Source organism: Zootoca vivipara, chromosome Z1 (assembly GCF_965207765.1).
Source record: "Zootoca vivipara chromosome Z1, rZooViv2.hap1.1, whole genome shotgun sequence".
NCBI lineage: Eukaryota > Metazoa > Chordata > Lepidosauria > Squamata > Lacertidae > Zootoca > Zootoca vivipara.
This window is the reverse complement of record NC_142583.1, coordinates 8,865,371-8,877,490: the sequence shown is the minus strand read 5'-3', so window position 1 is coordinate 8,877,490 and position 12,120 is coordinate 8,865,371. Positions and strand designations below refer to the sequence as shown.

General features: G+C 42.9%; 1 protein-coding gene across 5 annotated transcripts in view; it reads right to left on the bottom strand.

Annotated features, from left to right (window-relative positions):
- LCTL (lactase like) overlaps nt 1-12,120 on the bottom strand; it is an 88,849-nt gene that overhangs the window by 15,142 nt on the left and 61,587 nt on the right. For all 5 annotated transcript variants that reach the window (XM_035112077.3, XM_060278946.2, XM_088658328.1 and 2 more), the window contains one exon: nt 10,312-10,435. In XM_035112077.3, the coding sequence (XP_034967968.2) occupies nt 10,312-10,435 (124 nt within the window). The remainder of the gene's footprint in view (nt 1-10,311; nt 10,436-12,120) is intronic.

The window sequence follows — 12,120 nt, the reverse complement described above, 5'->3', positions numbered from 1 at the left end:
TTTGGTGTGGTCGGCAAAATTCTTGCATGAATCTTAGCAAACCGTCTCCTAACTATATCTGAGGACACCCTTCCTGAATCCCAAAATGGTTTTCGACCTTCTAGGGGGGACAATGGATATGATTTTCACTGCTCAACAGCTTCAAGAAAAATGCAGAGAGCAAAATCAACCCCTTTATATGGTGTTTATTGACCTAACTAAGGCCTTCGACAGGGACACGGGTGGCGCTGTGGGTTAAACCACAGAGCCTAGGGCTTGCCGATCAGAAGGTCGGCGGTTTGAATCCCTGCGACGGGCTGAGCTCCCGTTGCTCGGTCCCAGCTCTTGCCAACCTAGCAGTTCAAAAGCAGGTCAAAGTGCAAGTAAATAAATAGGTACTGCTACAGCGGGAAGGTAAATGGTGTTTCCGTGTGCTGCTCTGGTTCGCCAGAAGTGGCTTGGTCATGCTGGCCACATGACCTGGAAGCTGTACGCCGGCTCCCTTGGCCAATAATGCGAGATGAGCATCACAACCCCAGACTCGGTCATGAATGGACCTAATGGTGAAGGGTCCCTTTACCTTTACCTTTAAGGCCTTCGACACTGTCAATCATAATGCCCTTATGTAAATCAGCTGCCCAGATAAATATGTGACCATCCTTCAGCTCCTCCACGATAACATGACGGCAACAATCACGGACAACAATGCCTCTCAAAGTGAACCATTCACAGCGGGATTAGACATTAAAGAGGGATGTGTTATCTCCCCAATTCTATTTATTATCTTCATCACCCTGATCCTACACATTGTCAAAAGGAAACTTCTCACCAGGGTAGCACTCATATATAAAAAAGATGGGAAGCTCTTTAATCTGAGTAGGCTGAAAGCAAAGAGTAAGGTTACTGTAACTTCTGTCATAGAGCTTCAGTAAGCTGATGACAACGTGGTGTGTGCACACTCAGAGGATCCTAAATATCTTCGCAGAAGCTTACAGAAAACTTGGCCTATCGGTCAATATCCAAAAAGGGTTGAACCAACAAGCACAAAACAATCCCTCTGCAGTGCCACAAATCCAACTCAATGGTGTAACGTTGGAAAATGTTGATCATTTTTCCTACCTGGGGAGTTATCTTTCCACAAGAGTCGACATTGATGCTGAAATCCAGCATCGCCTGAGCGCTGCCAGTGCAGCTTGTTCTCAATTGAAGCGCAGGGTATTTGAGGATTGGGCCATTTGCAGGGAAACCAAAATCCTTGTTTACAAAGCCATTATACTACCAACCATATTGTACGCTTGTGAAACAATGGACTACTTATAAACGCCATTTCCAACTCTTCGAAAGATTCCATCAACGGTGTCTCTCAAAAATTTTACACATCGCTTGGGAAGACAGGCAAACTAATGGCAGTGTACTGGAAGAAGCAAAGATCACCAGTAACAAAGCGATGATTCTTCAACATCAACTTTATTCTACTGATCATGTTGTTCGGATGCCTAATTATCGTCTTCCAAAGCTACTACAGTGGTACCTCTACTTACGAATAACTCTACTTACGAATGTTTCTACTTACGAATGGAGCTCTGTCCGCCATCTTGGATGCGGTTTAGATAGGATTTTCTCTACTTACGAATTTTTAGATAGGGTTGCTTCGACTTACGAATTTTTTCTCCCAATGCATTCCTATGGGATTCGACCTACTTTTTTTTCCGACTTACGAATGTGCGTTTGGAACGCATTAAATTCGTAAGTAGAGGTACTACTGTACTCTATTCCCAACTCAAGAATGGAAAGTAAAATACTAGTGGACAACAGAAAAGGAAAAGGAGGAAAAATAAATCCCAAAGAGCCCGAGGACTCAGCATGCTTAGTGACCTCTAACAGCCATGGAACATTGAGTGTCAGCTGGAGAAGAAAAAAGTTATCTCAAACTCTGAACACTACTGTTAGGGGTGAAAGGATATATTGTTTATGACGGTCTCAGAAGCTTGCCTTCAACACGACTTCTCCAATATTTCAGCTCCAGTTTTAAATTTCTCACTCATAATGTATTTCCCACTCAAAATAAAAAAACAAAGCAAAAATGTGAAGGCTGTCATTAGCCCTTTGATGCTCACAGCTAATTTTATATTTTGCATATACAAGCTAACAACCAGGGATGCATAAATTGGGAGTCGACCATAAAATCACCATAAAAATGATCTTTAAACTCCTCACTTTTACAATATAAAATAGTGCAATGACAAAAAAAGTTTCTCCCAGCAGGGGATAATCAGAAGGAACCATATTTAATTGTAACATTGTTGCTGAGAAATTATATGAAGCATTAAAGTCTCTTTTCATGCACAGATACGAAAAATTAAATTACCCTTTGGGTTGAAACTCCACAGGCCTTTTTAATTTCTCTCTAAAAGAGAAGTCCTTTGGAGAACTCACTGGAAACTCTGGGATTTCTTTGGTTACAAGTACCGACTCTAATCAGAAGACAAACATGCCTGCTGTTCAGAATACATAGTTCTCTCCCAGAACCTTCACCAACCAAAACTCTGTACTATTTTAGGCCCAGGGACACATCACAAAAGTTTCTTCACATTTTGTTGTAGGGGGACAAATGTCTGCCCTGCCAGCTCTCCCGCTCTCTAAAGACTTTTATTTTTTAAGGCTTCAAATAGGTCAGTAGGTGAAGACTTTGAAAATGAGCAAGGAGTTGTTCATTTTCTTTGTACTGCTCTGTTCTACTAAAAATTCAATCAAAGGCCACATTATTATTATTAATCACTTTATGGTTTAGTAGGGACCCAGGTGGCGCTGTGGTTAAACCACAGAGCCTAGGGCTTGCCGATCAGAAGGTCGGCGGTTCGAATCCCCGTGATGGGGTGAGCTCCCGTTGCTTGGTCCCAGCTCCTGCCAACCTAGCAGTTTGAAAGCACGTCAAAATGCAAGTAGATAAATAGGAACCGCTACAGCAGGAAGGTAAACGGTGTTTCCATGTGCTGCTCTGGTTTGCCAGAAGCGGCTTGGTCATGCTGGCCACATGACCTGGAAGCTATACGCCGGCTCCCTCGGCCAATAATGCGAGATGAGCGCGCAACCCCAGAGTCGGACACGACTGGACCTAATGGTCAGGGGTCCCTTTACCTAGCCAGAATATTGCATTGTATTAATGGTGTTAGTGATAAACCAAGACTACCAACACTGGAAAGCAAGGCATATAAACGAACACCAGCACACATAAACACTTCTGTCTTCTGTCTACACTCTTCTGCCCACATGGCTTACTAACTGTAAAGCCAGGGTGTGGGGAAGTGTTGATTGTGAACTAAACTGACTGGTGCTCCTGCAGAAATTGAATTGACTGGCAGGCAAATAAGTGTCTTTTAGCCTGTAACTGTAGTCTAGCATGTTAGTACAGTGGTACCTTGGTTCTCAAACTTAATCCATTCCAGAAGTCCGTTCCAAAACCAAAGTGTTCCAAAACCAAGGCACACTTTCCCAGCAATGCAAAGTAATGCGAAATGGATTAATCCATTCCAGACTTTTAAAAACAACCCCTAAAACAGCAATTTAACATAATTTTTACTTCCAGCAGTACCTTAAAGACCAACTAAGTTTTTTTTATTTTGGTATGAGCTTTCATGTGCATGCACACTTCTTCAGATACACTGAAATAGAAGTCCCCAGACGCTTATATGTAGAGAAAGGGTGGGGAGGGGGTATCTCTCAGAAGGGTGGTGGAACTGGGTGATTGACTGACTGATAGCTGTTGACGACTGTAAACGACTGCAAATGGTCTTGCATGAAAAAGCAAGGGGTGAGATGGCTGGAGATTTTTACTATCCAACGATTTTTACTATCCAACGAAAGCATTGATCCATAAACTGAAAGCAATAAACAATGTACTGCAGTCACACAATCAATCAGTAGCTGAACTGGGTTCCACACAGTCACAAAAACAAAGCAATCTGCAATCTGCGCGGTGCGCGCATGCACAGAAGCGCTCTATCGGCGCTTCATGCACACGCGCTATTGGCGCTCAGTTTAAGTAGTTTGTGGGGAGCGAATGGCTCCCCGGAAACAATTAAGTACTTAAACCGAGGTACCACTGTACTAGCATTTAAAGCCCAAGTACCGAAAAGAGCATCTTCCCCAGTACCAACCACCTTGGACTCTATGATTGTCAGGTGAGGTCTTTTTGGTGGTGCTACCACAAGGGGCTGCCCAGTTGGCACTTACTTGTTACAGGGCCTTTTCAGTAGTGGCTCCCCAGTTGTCAAATGACCTCATAGTGAGGTGCACTCATCTCCATCTTTTACCAAACGTCAGTAGGAATTTGGAAACATTTCTGTTTGGTGGATGAAGACTATTGTTCCTGGCAACCCCATCCCTGGTGGATGTTTTTAACTAATTCCTTTTATAATGTTTTATCTGTTTGAGAATGTTTTAGCTTTGTTTTTTTCCTTTTAAATTGTGTATCTGTTTGCCACCTTGAGCTCCTTGGAAGGGCAGGGTATGAATTCAGTAAACAAAATAAATAATCATGTCAACAAGGAGAAGGCTGTGTTCAGGAAGGTTTCTGGTTTTATATTCAGAATCAAAAGAATAACAAAGTTTTAACTGGTCAGTTAGTACCTCATCTTATTGGCTCTGCATTATAGGTCAGTAAGAGCACAGAATCTCACCCAAATGGTTGTTGGTTGTGTGGAGGGGCCTGCCTGGTGTGAATAAAAGCCCAGGGTCACTACTGGTCGGAGAGAGTAGTGTAACAGAATGGCTAAGGACTTGGAAATAATCTCTAGAGAGATTTGGGGAAACCTGAAAGGAGCCACGAGCAGCAACAGAGATTATCATCCAAAGGGAAGCTGAAGATCTACCCCCATAAACTCACTATCCCTAGGGCAATATGCTGAAGGAGGTTGGCTAAGAAGAGAGCAAGGCTCTGAGGCAGCCTTCAAGAAAGGGCTGTTGCCAACTGTGGCCGATCACTGTGGATGTGAGGCAACAGTTGTTGTTGGACCAGGCTGAAGACTGCGAGTGTGATCCTGAGAAGCCAGTTCTTGGCACATAAGGAGTGTTAACTGGAGAAGGAAAGTCATTGGGGAACTGGCTAGGACAGGCATCCCCAAACTGCGGCCCTCCAGATGTTTTGGACTACAATTCCCATTTTCCCTGACCGCCGCTGGTCCTGTTACCGTAGCTAGGGATCATGGGAGTTGTAGACCCAAACATCTGGAGGGCCGCAGTTTGCGGATGCCTGGGCTAGGACATGGTTGGGGACTGAAACTGTAGCCTCATACAGCCACCGTCTAAAAGGGGATTGTAAGCCGATTGCTTATGCAGTACTGTTTAAAGCAGTGTTTCCCAAACTTGGGTATCTAGCTGTTTTCGGACGACACCTCCCAACATCCCTAGCTAGCAGGACCAGTGGTCAGCGATGATGGGAACTGTAGTTCAAAAACAGCTGGAGGCCCAAGTTTGGGGAACCCTGCACCGTAACTGAGTAAAGGTAAAATCCTTTAAATGAACATTACAGCATATTAAGAATAAGCTTCAATAAATTGATAGGTGTCTTGCTTTTAACTTTAAACCTAGTACTCTAGTCTGTTTTGTTCCACAGCATCCATACCTACTGAAAAGTTAGTTGATACAGCAAAGGATGGAGGTTTTGTTACATGGTGGCAATGGAGAGAAAGTGAGAGGGGGCATGCAATAGTGAAAATGTTTTTCTTTTTCTTTTTTTAACCGCTCAGCAGAAGAAGAAAATACCAATCTTTACAGCATATTGGTAACTGATGGAGAAAACACATCTAGGTCATCAAGGCCGAGCAGTGGCTTCACAGAGAGCCAGCGTGGTGTAGTGGTTAAGAGTGGTAGACTTGTAATCTGGTGAACTGGGTTCGCGTCTCCGCTCCTCCACATGCAGCTGCTGGGTGACCTTGGGCTAGTCACACTTCTCTGAAGTCTCTCAGCCTCACTCACCTCACAGAGTGTTTGTTGTGGGGGAGGAAGGGAATGGAGAATGTTAGCCGCTTTAAGACTCCTTCGGGTGGTGATAAAGCAGGATATCAAATCCAAACTCTTCTTCCTCCTCCTCCTCTTCTTCTTCTTCCTCTTCCTCTTCCTCTTCCTCTTCTTCTTTGGTTTAAACCACAGTGCCATTTTTGTTCTGGATCTTTTAAAACTTGTAATATATATTGGAGGGTTTTATTATAAGGGAGCTTATATTTTTTTAAAAAAACCCAGCATAATTCAAAATAGTGGGGTTTTTTTATTTTAAAAAAAGAACACTAGGAATCAGATCAAATTAATTTGGCCCACGGGCTACCACTTGGCTACCTGTGCCCTGTATACCTGGCCAACACAATATATATATGTGCAATAGCTGTGGCTTCACAACTGTATCATGTCTGCGAGCTCAAATCCTCCACCGTAACCCTGCAAAGTTATTTGCATTTAATATTAATAGGACTTCATAACACATAATGCATTGTGTGCATTTTATCCAGTCACTTCTAATGCTCTGCTCTATTGATCAATATTTTTGTTTCCATTTTACCCTGACATTGTAAAGGCAAACACACAGAAGTGCAGTGCCAGTGCTTCATTTTGACATTGTAATATTCTTTCCGTACACTTGCATTTTCATTATCTGGAGACCATTGGAATGACAAGGCGTCCCCTTACAGGAACTGACAAAACTGCCTTAACTCAAAGCTGTAATGAAAAGGAATGATGGCAGGAGAAGGCTAGCAATTTATCAGCCCAAACAACCAATTCAGAACACAGATTTCTCCCCCCAAAAAGTATGCTATTCACTTGCACTTCCATTCTCCCCATCCTCGCAGAAGAAAGTAATTAAAATTTCACTCATAGCCCAGACAAGCCCTGCTCAGGGAGAACGGCTGGCTTTGCCATAGAGAGGTGCCATAGCTCAGTGGTAAGTACATAAGAAAAATAGCCTGCCTTGATCAGATCAAGGGCTCATCTAGTCTTGCTTCTGGGGAGGGGGGCAGTATCTGCTGGATGCTTTGGGAAAATCCAGAAGTAGGATATGGGAAAAAAAAAATCTCTTCCTCCCCTCCTGTTTCTATAGCAAGTACAGTGGTACCTCGGTTTACAAACACAATTGGTTCCGGAAGTCTGTACTTAACCTGAAGCGAACTTTCCCATTGAAAGTAGTGGAAAGTGGATTAATCCATTCCAGACGGGTCCGTGGAGTACTCAACCTGAAGCGTACTTAACCCGAAGTATGAGTGTAATTGGTTCCGGAAGTCCGTACTTAACCTGAAGCGTACTTAACCTGAAGCGAACTTTCTCATTGAAAGTAATGGAAAGTGGATTAATCCGTTCCAGATGGGTCCGCGGAGTACTTAGCCTGAAGCGTACTTAACCCGAAGTATGAGTGTAATTGGTTCTGGAAGTCCGTACTTAACCTGAAGTGTACTTAACCTGAAGTGAACTTTCCCATTGAAAGTAATGGAAAGTGGATTAATCCATTCCAGACGGGTCCGCGGAGTACTTAAACTGAAAGTACTCAAACCGAGGCGTACTTAAACTGAGGTATGACTGTAGCATCCAGGTATACACGGTGCTATTTTTCTAGAAAAAGAGGTGTCGGAACTCGCCACGAACGCCTCCCTTCTTCTCTTATAATGGCAACAAGTGCCCATCTGAGTTCTGGCACGTTCCGGCAGGGGGGAAAAAAGCCCTTGGTATACACTGCCTCTGAACATGGAGGATAAACTTAATTGTTGTGCATTGTTGTTGTTTAGTCGTTTAGTCGTGTCCGACTCTTCGTGACCCCATGGACCATAGCACGCCAGGCACTCCTGTCTTGCACTGCCTCCCGTAGTTTGGTCAAACTCATGTTCGTAGCTTCGAGAACACTGTCCAACCATCTTGTCCTCTGTCGTCCCCTTCTCCTAGTGCCCTCAATCTTTCCCAACATCAGGGTCTTTTCCAATGATTCTTCTCTTCTCATGAGGTGGCCAAAGTATTGGAGCCTCAGCTTCACGATCTGTCCTTCCAGGGAGCACTCAGGGCTGATTTCCTTAAGAATGGATAGGTTTGATCTTCTTGCAGTCCATGGGACTCTCAAGAGTCTCCTCCAGCACCATAATCACCGTCAAATAATTGTTGTGCATAATCACCGTCAAATAATCCCTCCCCCTTTAAAGGGAAATAGTTCACTGAGACGTGTGGAATGCAGTTTTTCAATGTTAGCCCTGAAAGTACTAAATCTATCAACTGATGGGCTCCTATAGATTACAAGATCTGCTAGCACAGATCAGACTGCTCCTCTGAATTTGCCTCTACTATTTTCATTGAAGTCTTCAAATAACTATGATGGCACCTTGCCAGGGGTGAGTTGTCATTCAGAGCCTAGAGCTGCCCATTAGAAAGCTTCTCGGCAGTCGTGGACTGCTGTGCCAGCTGAGGCATATTCCTGGGCTGGAAGGAAAGTTTTGTTAGGGGGGAAACTGACAAAAACAGATATTGAAACCTTGGAATGTACCTCTTATGGACTTGAGTCATGAAGGAGGAGGAATGTCATTTGTTTCCCTCTTAAATTGATTCTTCACCATTGGAGGGGAGGAAAATCAATGGCTCTGTCTTTATGCAGCTTGATTTTGATATTATCCCCACAGAAACCACTGCTGAGCATCTTAACTTCTAGACAGTAACAGAAAATCCTACAGTTGAAACTTTTACACATCGAAAGCCAAATAAGAGGCTTTTGTTCCAGGGACAGTATTTCATATTTCAATGAGCTGGGAGACCAGCCAAGTCTAAAGGGCCTGCTATTGGATGTTAAGAAGAAGAAGAAGAAGAAGAAGAAGAAGAAGAAGAAGAAGAAGAAGAAGAAGAAGAAGAAGAAGAAGAAGAAGAAGAAGAAGAAGAAGAAGAAGAAGAAGAAGAAGAAGAATTTATTATTTATACCCCGCCCATCTGGCTGGGTTTCCCCAGCCACTCTGGGCGGCTTCCAACAAAGATTAAAAATACATTAAAACATCAGTCATAAAAAATTTCCCACAGGGCTGCCTTCAGATGCTTGAGTTGAGATTCCTGCTTTGCAGGGGGTTAGACTGGATGACCCTTGGGGTCCCTTCTAACTCTACAATTCTATGATTCTATGACCAAGTATTATTTGTTTCTTTGATAATCTCAAGACTAGCGTATGGTTTTGACCCATCCATGGTGACATTCTTATTAATTACATTTTTTATCCAGCTCAGGGCACTGTATGTGGTACCCCCATTTTATCCCCACACCAAGCCTTTGAGGTCAGTTACGGGGGAAGAGATAGTAACTAGCCCAAGGCCACCCAGTTAATTTCATGGTTGAAGTGGGGATTCCCCAGTCCTTGTTCAAACACCATGTCACACCAATTCTTGTGTTTCTTCTTTGGACCTCTTTGGGAATGGAAGAGACACAGCACTCAGGTAGGGCAGAATCAGCAGAAACTTCAGTTCTTTGAATAACAGACATTGGGTGCATTTTCCTGCTCATCCATGACAGGCCAGCACAGATCACTTTATAAAATTGTGTTGCAAGAACTGGAGTTGAAATGAAATCATCCATAGTTTCCCCCCAAAGTGGGTAGATTGGACATGGTGTGGATATTTGGACACTGTACAGTCAATGGGATATATATATATATATATTTGCACACATGCATCCTGAACTATCTTGTTTACATTTAAAGAACAAGCCATTTTCAGGTGAACAAAACAAAATAGACAAAACCGAGCACTGTCCAGACTTTTTGAAAAAGCAGCACAATTATTTTGCAACACGATTATCAACCAACCTGTATTTTACTTGTCTGACCGGTAAAACTATATTGTGTTAGGTAAGCATTGCTGGGATCTAAAAGAGCCAATGAACTCCAAATTTTGTTCTGGCTTTACTCCCGAGCTTGCAAATTCTTTCAGATTCTGCCCCAACCCAATAGGGCTTTTTCCTGTCCTGGCTTTCACTCCTCGATCTTCCTAAAATGGCAATATTTCTGAAATTAATCGTTCTCAGCTCTATTTTCTTCTGTCAGGTCATATATCAATTAGCATAGCCTACAATTTTAGCATTATGAACACCAGATTGGGGGGAAAAAGTAATTTCCGTTAAATTTTCTCAGTTCATTCCACTCTAAGATGGCACAGAAGGACTAAAGCTACTTTCTTTCCTATCTGCTAAACATTTTCTCCTCTAATCACAATGCTTTTGTCTGACGTACATTAGCCTCCAGAATCACTAGTCATTGCTAAATGCAAATAGGCACACAGGAAAATTATATTAAGTTTGCACAATTGATCTTTCATCATCCTTAAATTGTACCTTTTAAAATCTCCAGTAAAGTCAGCCTAAAATACTCCCAGCGCTGAGTGTCATCGAGAGCAGCAGGGTCACTTTGGGAAAACCCGTTCTCAGTGATGTAAATTATAGGGTGATTATATGTATCCTAGAACAAGGGAGCAGAAGTTTTATTCAGAACAGATGTTAAGAAAAGCCCATAAAATCAGGTGCATTACCCTCTATCTGCTTTAAGCTACAACCCCAAACTAGTTTTCATCAAATTGCACTGACCCTATTAACTTAATTTTCCACAAGCTGACCTTTTATGACTAACAATGGAAAAGCAAAACTGTGCAAATACCCATGAAGACAGAGAAATTACTTATTTTAATGAGAATACTAAAATATCTTTTTCTGCATTAGCATCTGCTTTATTGTCACTGCTTTTTAACCCCTCAGTCCTGGCAAGCGATAGCAAATCCCACTGGCAGAAATTATCACAAGGCACCGCACACCCATCCACATACTGAATAAAAATGGCTGTTCCTGTGATGCAGCAATTCAAAGCTAGGACGGTCCACCTCCTTGCATGTTGCATTGTACAGATGCACATAAACAGAACTTGAATAAATTGTATGTGGGATGTAATCCACTGGGAGCAGTCAAATACAACATTCCTTGTTTTGCTAGAGTGGTCATGCAGGGGATGTTGGTCCAGCCGGTTGAACTTCCTGTTACACCTGGCTAGGGCAACCTTCCTTTTTGCATGTGACTAGTAGCTGGGCATGACCTTTCCAGACCTGGTAAAAGGCCAAATCACGCAGCCACCTCCCTCTCTCTTCGATCTTGTTTTTGTCCTGCGAACTTCCTGATTCACCTGCCAGCCAGCAGTCCCCCAGCTTATCTCCCATGTTTGTACAGTATATGTTTTCAACTTTAAGCCTAAAGCCTGCCTTCAGGGATCACACTGTGCTCTGTCTGATTGTGAGTAAAACTACTTTTTGTTACAGGTAGGTAGCCGTGTTGGTCTGGGTCGAAGTAAAATAAAAAAAATCCTTCAGTAGCACCTTAAAGACCAACTAAGTTTTTATTTTGGTATGAGCTTTCGTGTGCATGCACACTTCTTCAGATACAGTGAAATAGGAGTCCCCAGGCACTTATGTAGAGAAGGGGTTTTTCGGTCATCAACAGCTATCAGTCAGTCAATCACCCATTTCCACCACCCTTCTGAGTGATCCCCCCTCCCCTCCCCATCCCCACCCCATCCCCACCCTTCTCTACATAAGTGCCTGGGGACTCCTATTTCACTGTATCTGAAGAAGTGTGCATGCACACGAAAGCTCATACCAAAATAAAAACTTAGGTGGTCTTTAAGGTGCTACTGAAGGAATTTTTTTATTTTACTTTTTGTTACTTATTAATAAGACTGTTGTGTCTTTATTCTTTTAGGGGGGATCAAAGGGGTCTTTACCAGGAATAATAGAACATATTACCGGTAATCATGGACCAGTTGTTCTAAGGAATGAGATATTAAAAGTTTTTGTTGTGCACTTTGCATTGCCTACCTCTGATCCACAAGCATTCTGAGCACCTCAACAGTATCAAATGCTTTCTGAGAGTGTGCAGCAGCAGCAGAAGAAGTGTGGGTGCTGTAGAAGTGTTCACTGTGGTTTGCCCAAGTGTACAATCTCAGATCCAAAACCAAGCGTAAAAAGAAGTTTGTATTCTTTCACAGCAGAAGCTACCTGTGCTATAACACTAACTAGCTGGAACCCTCTGCACCACAAGCCCAGCTGCTACAGTGGTTTTTCCAATATTTTTTAACTTGACCATGGGTTTGTTGTTGTTGCT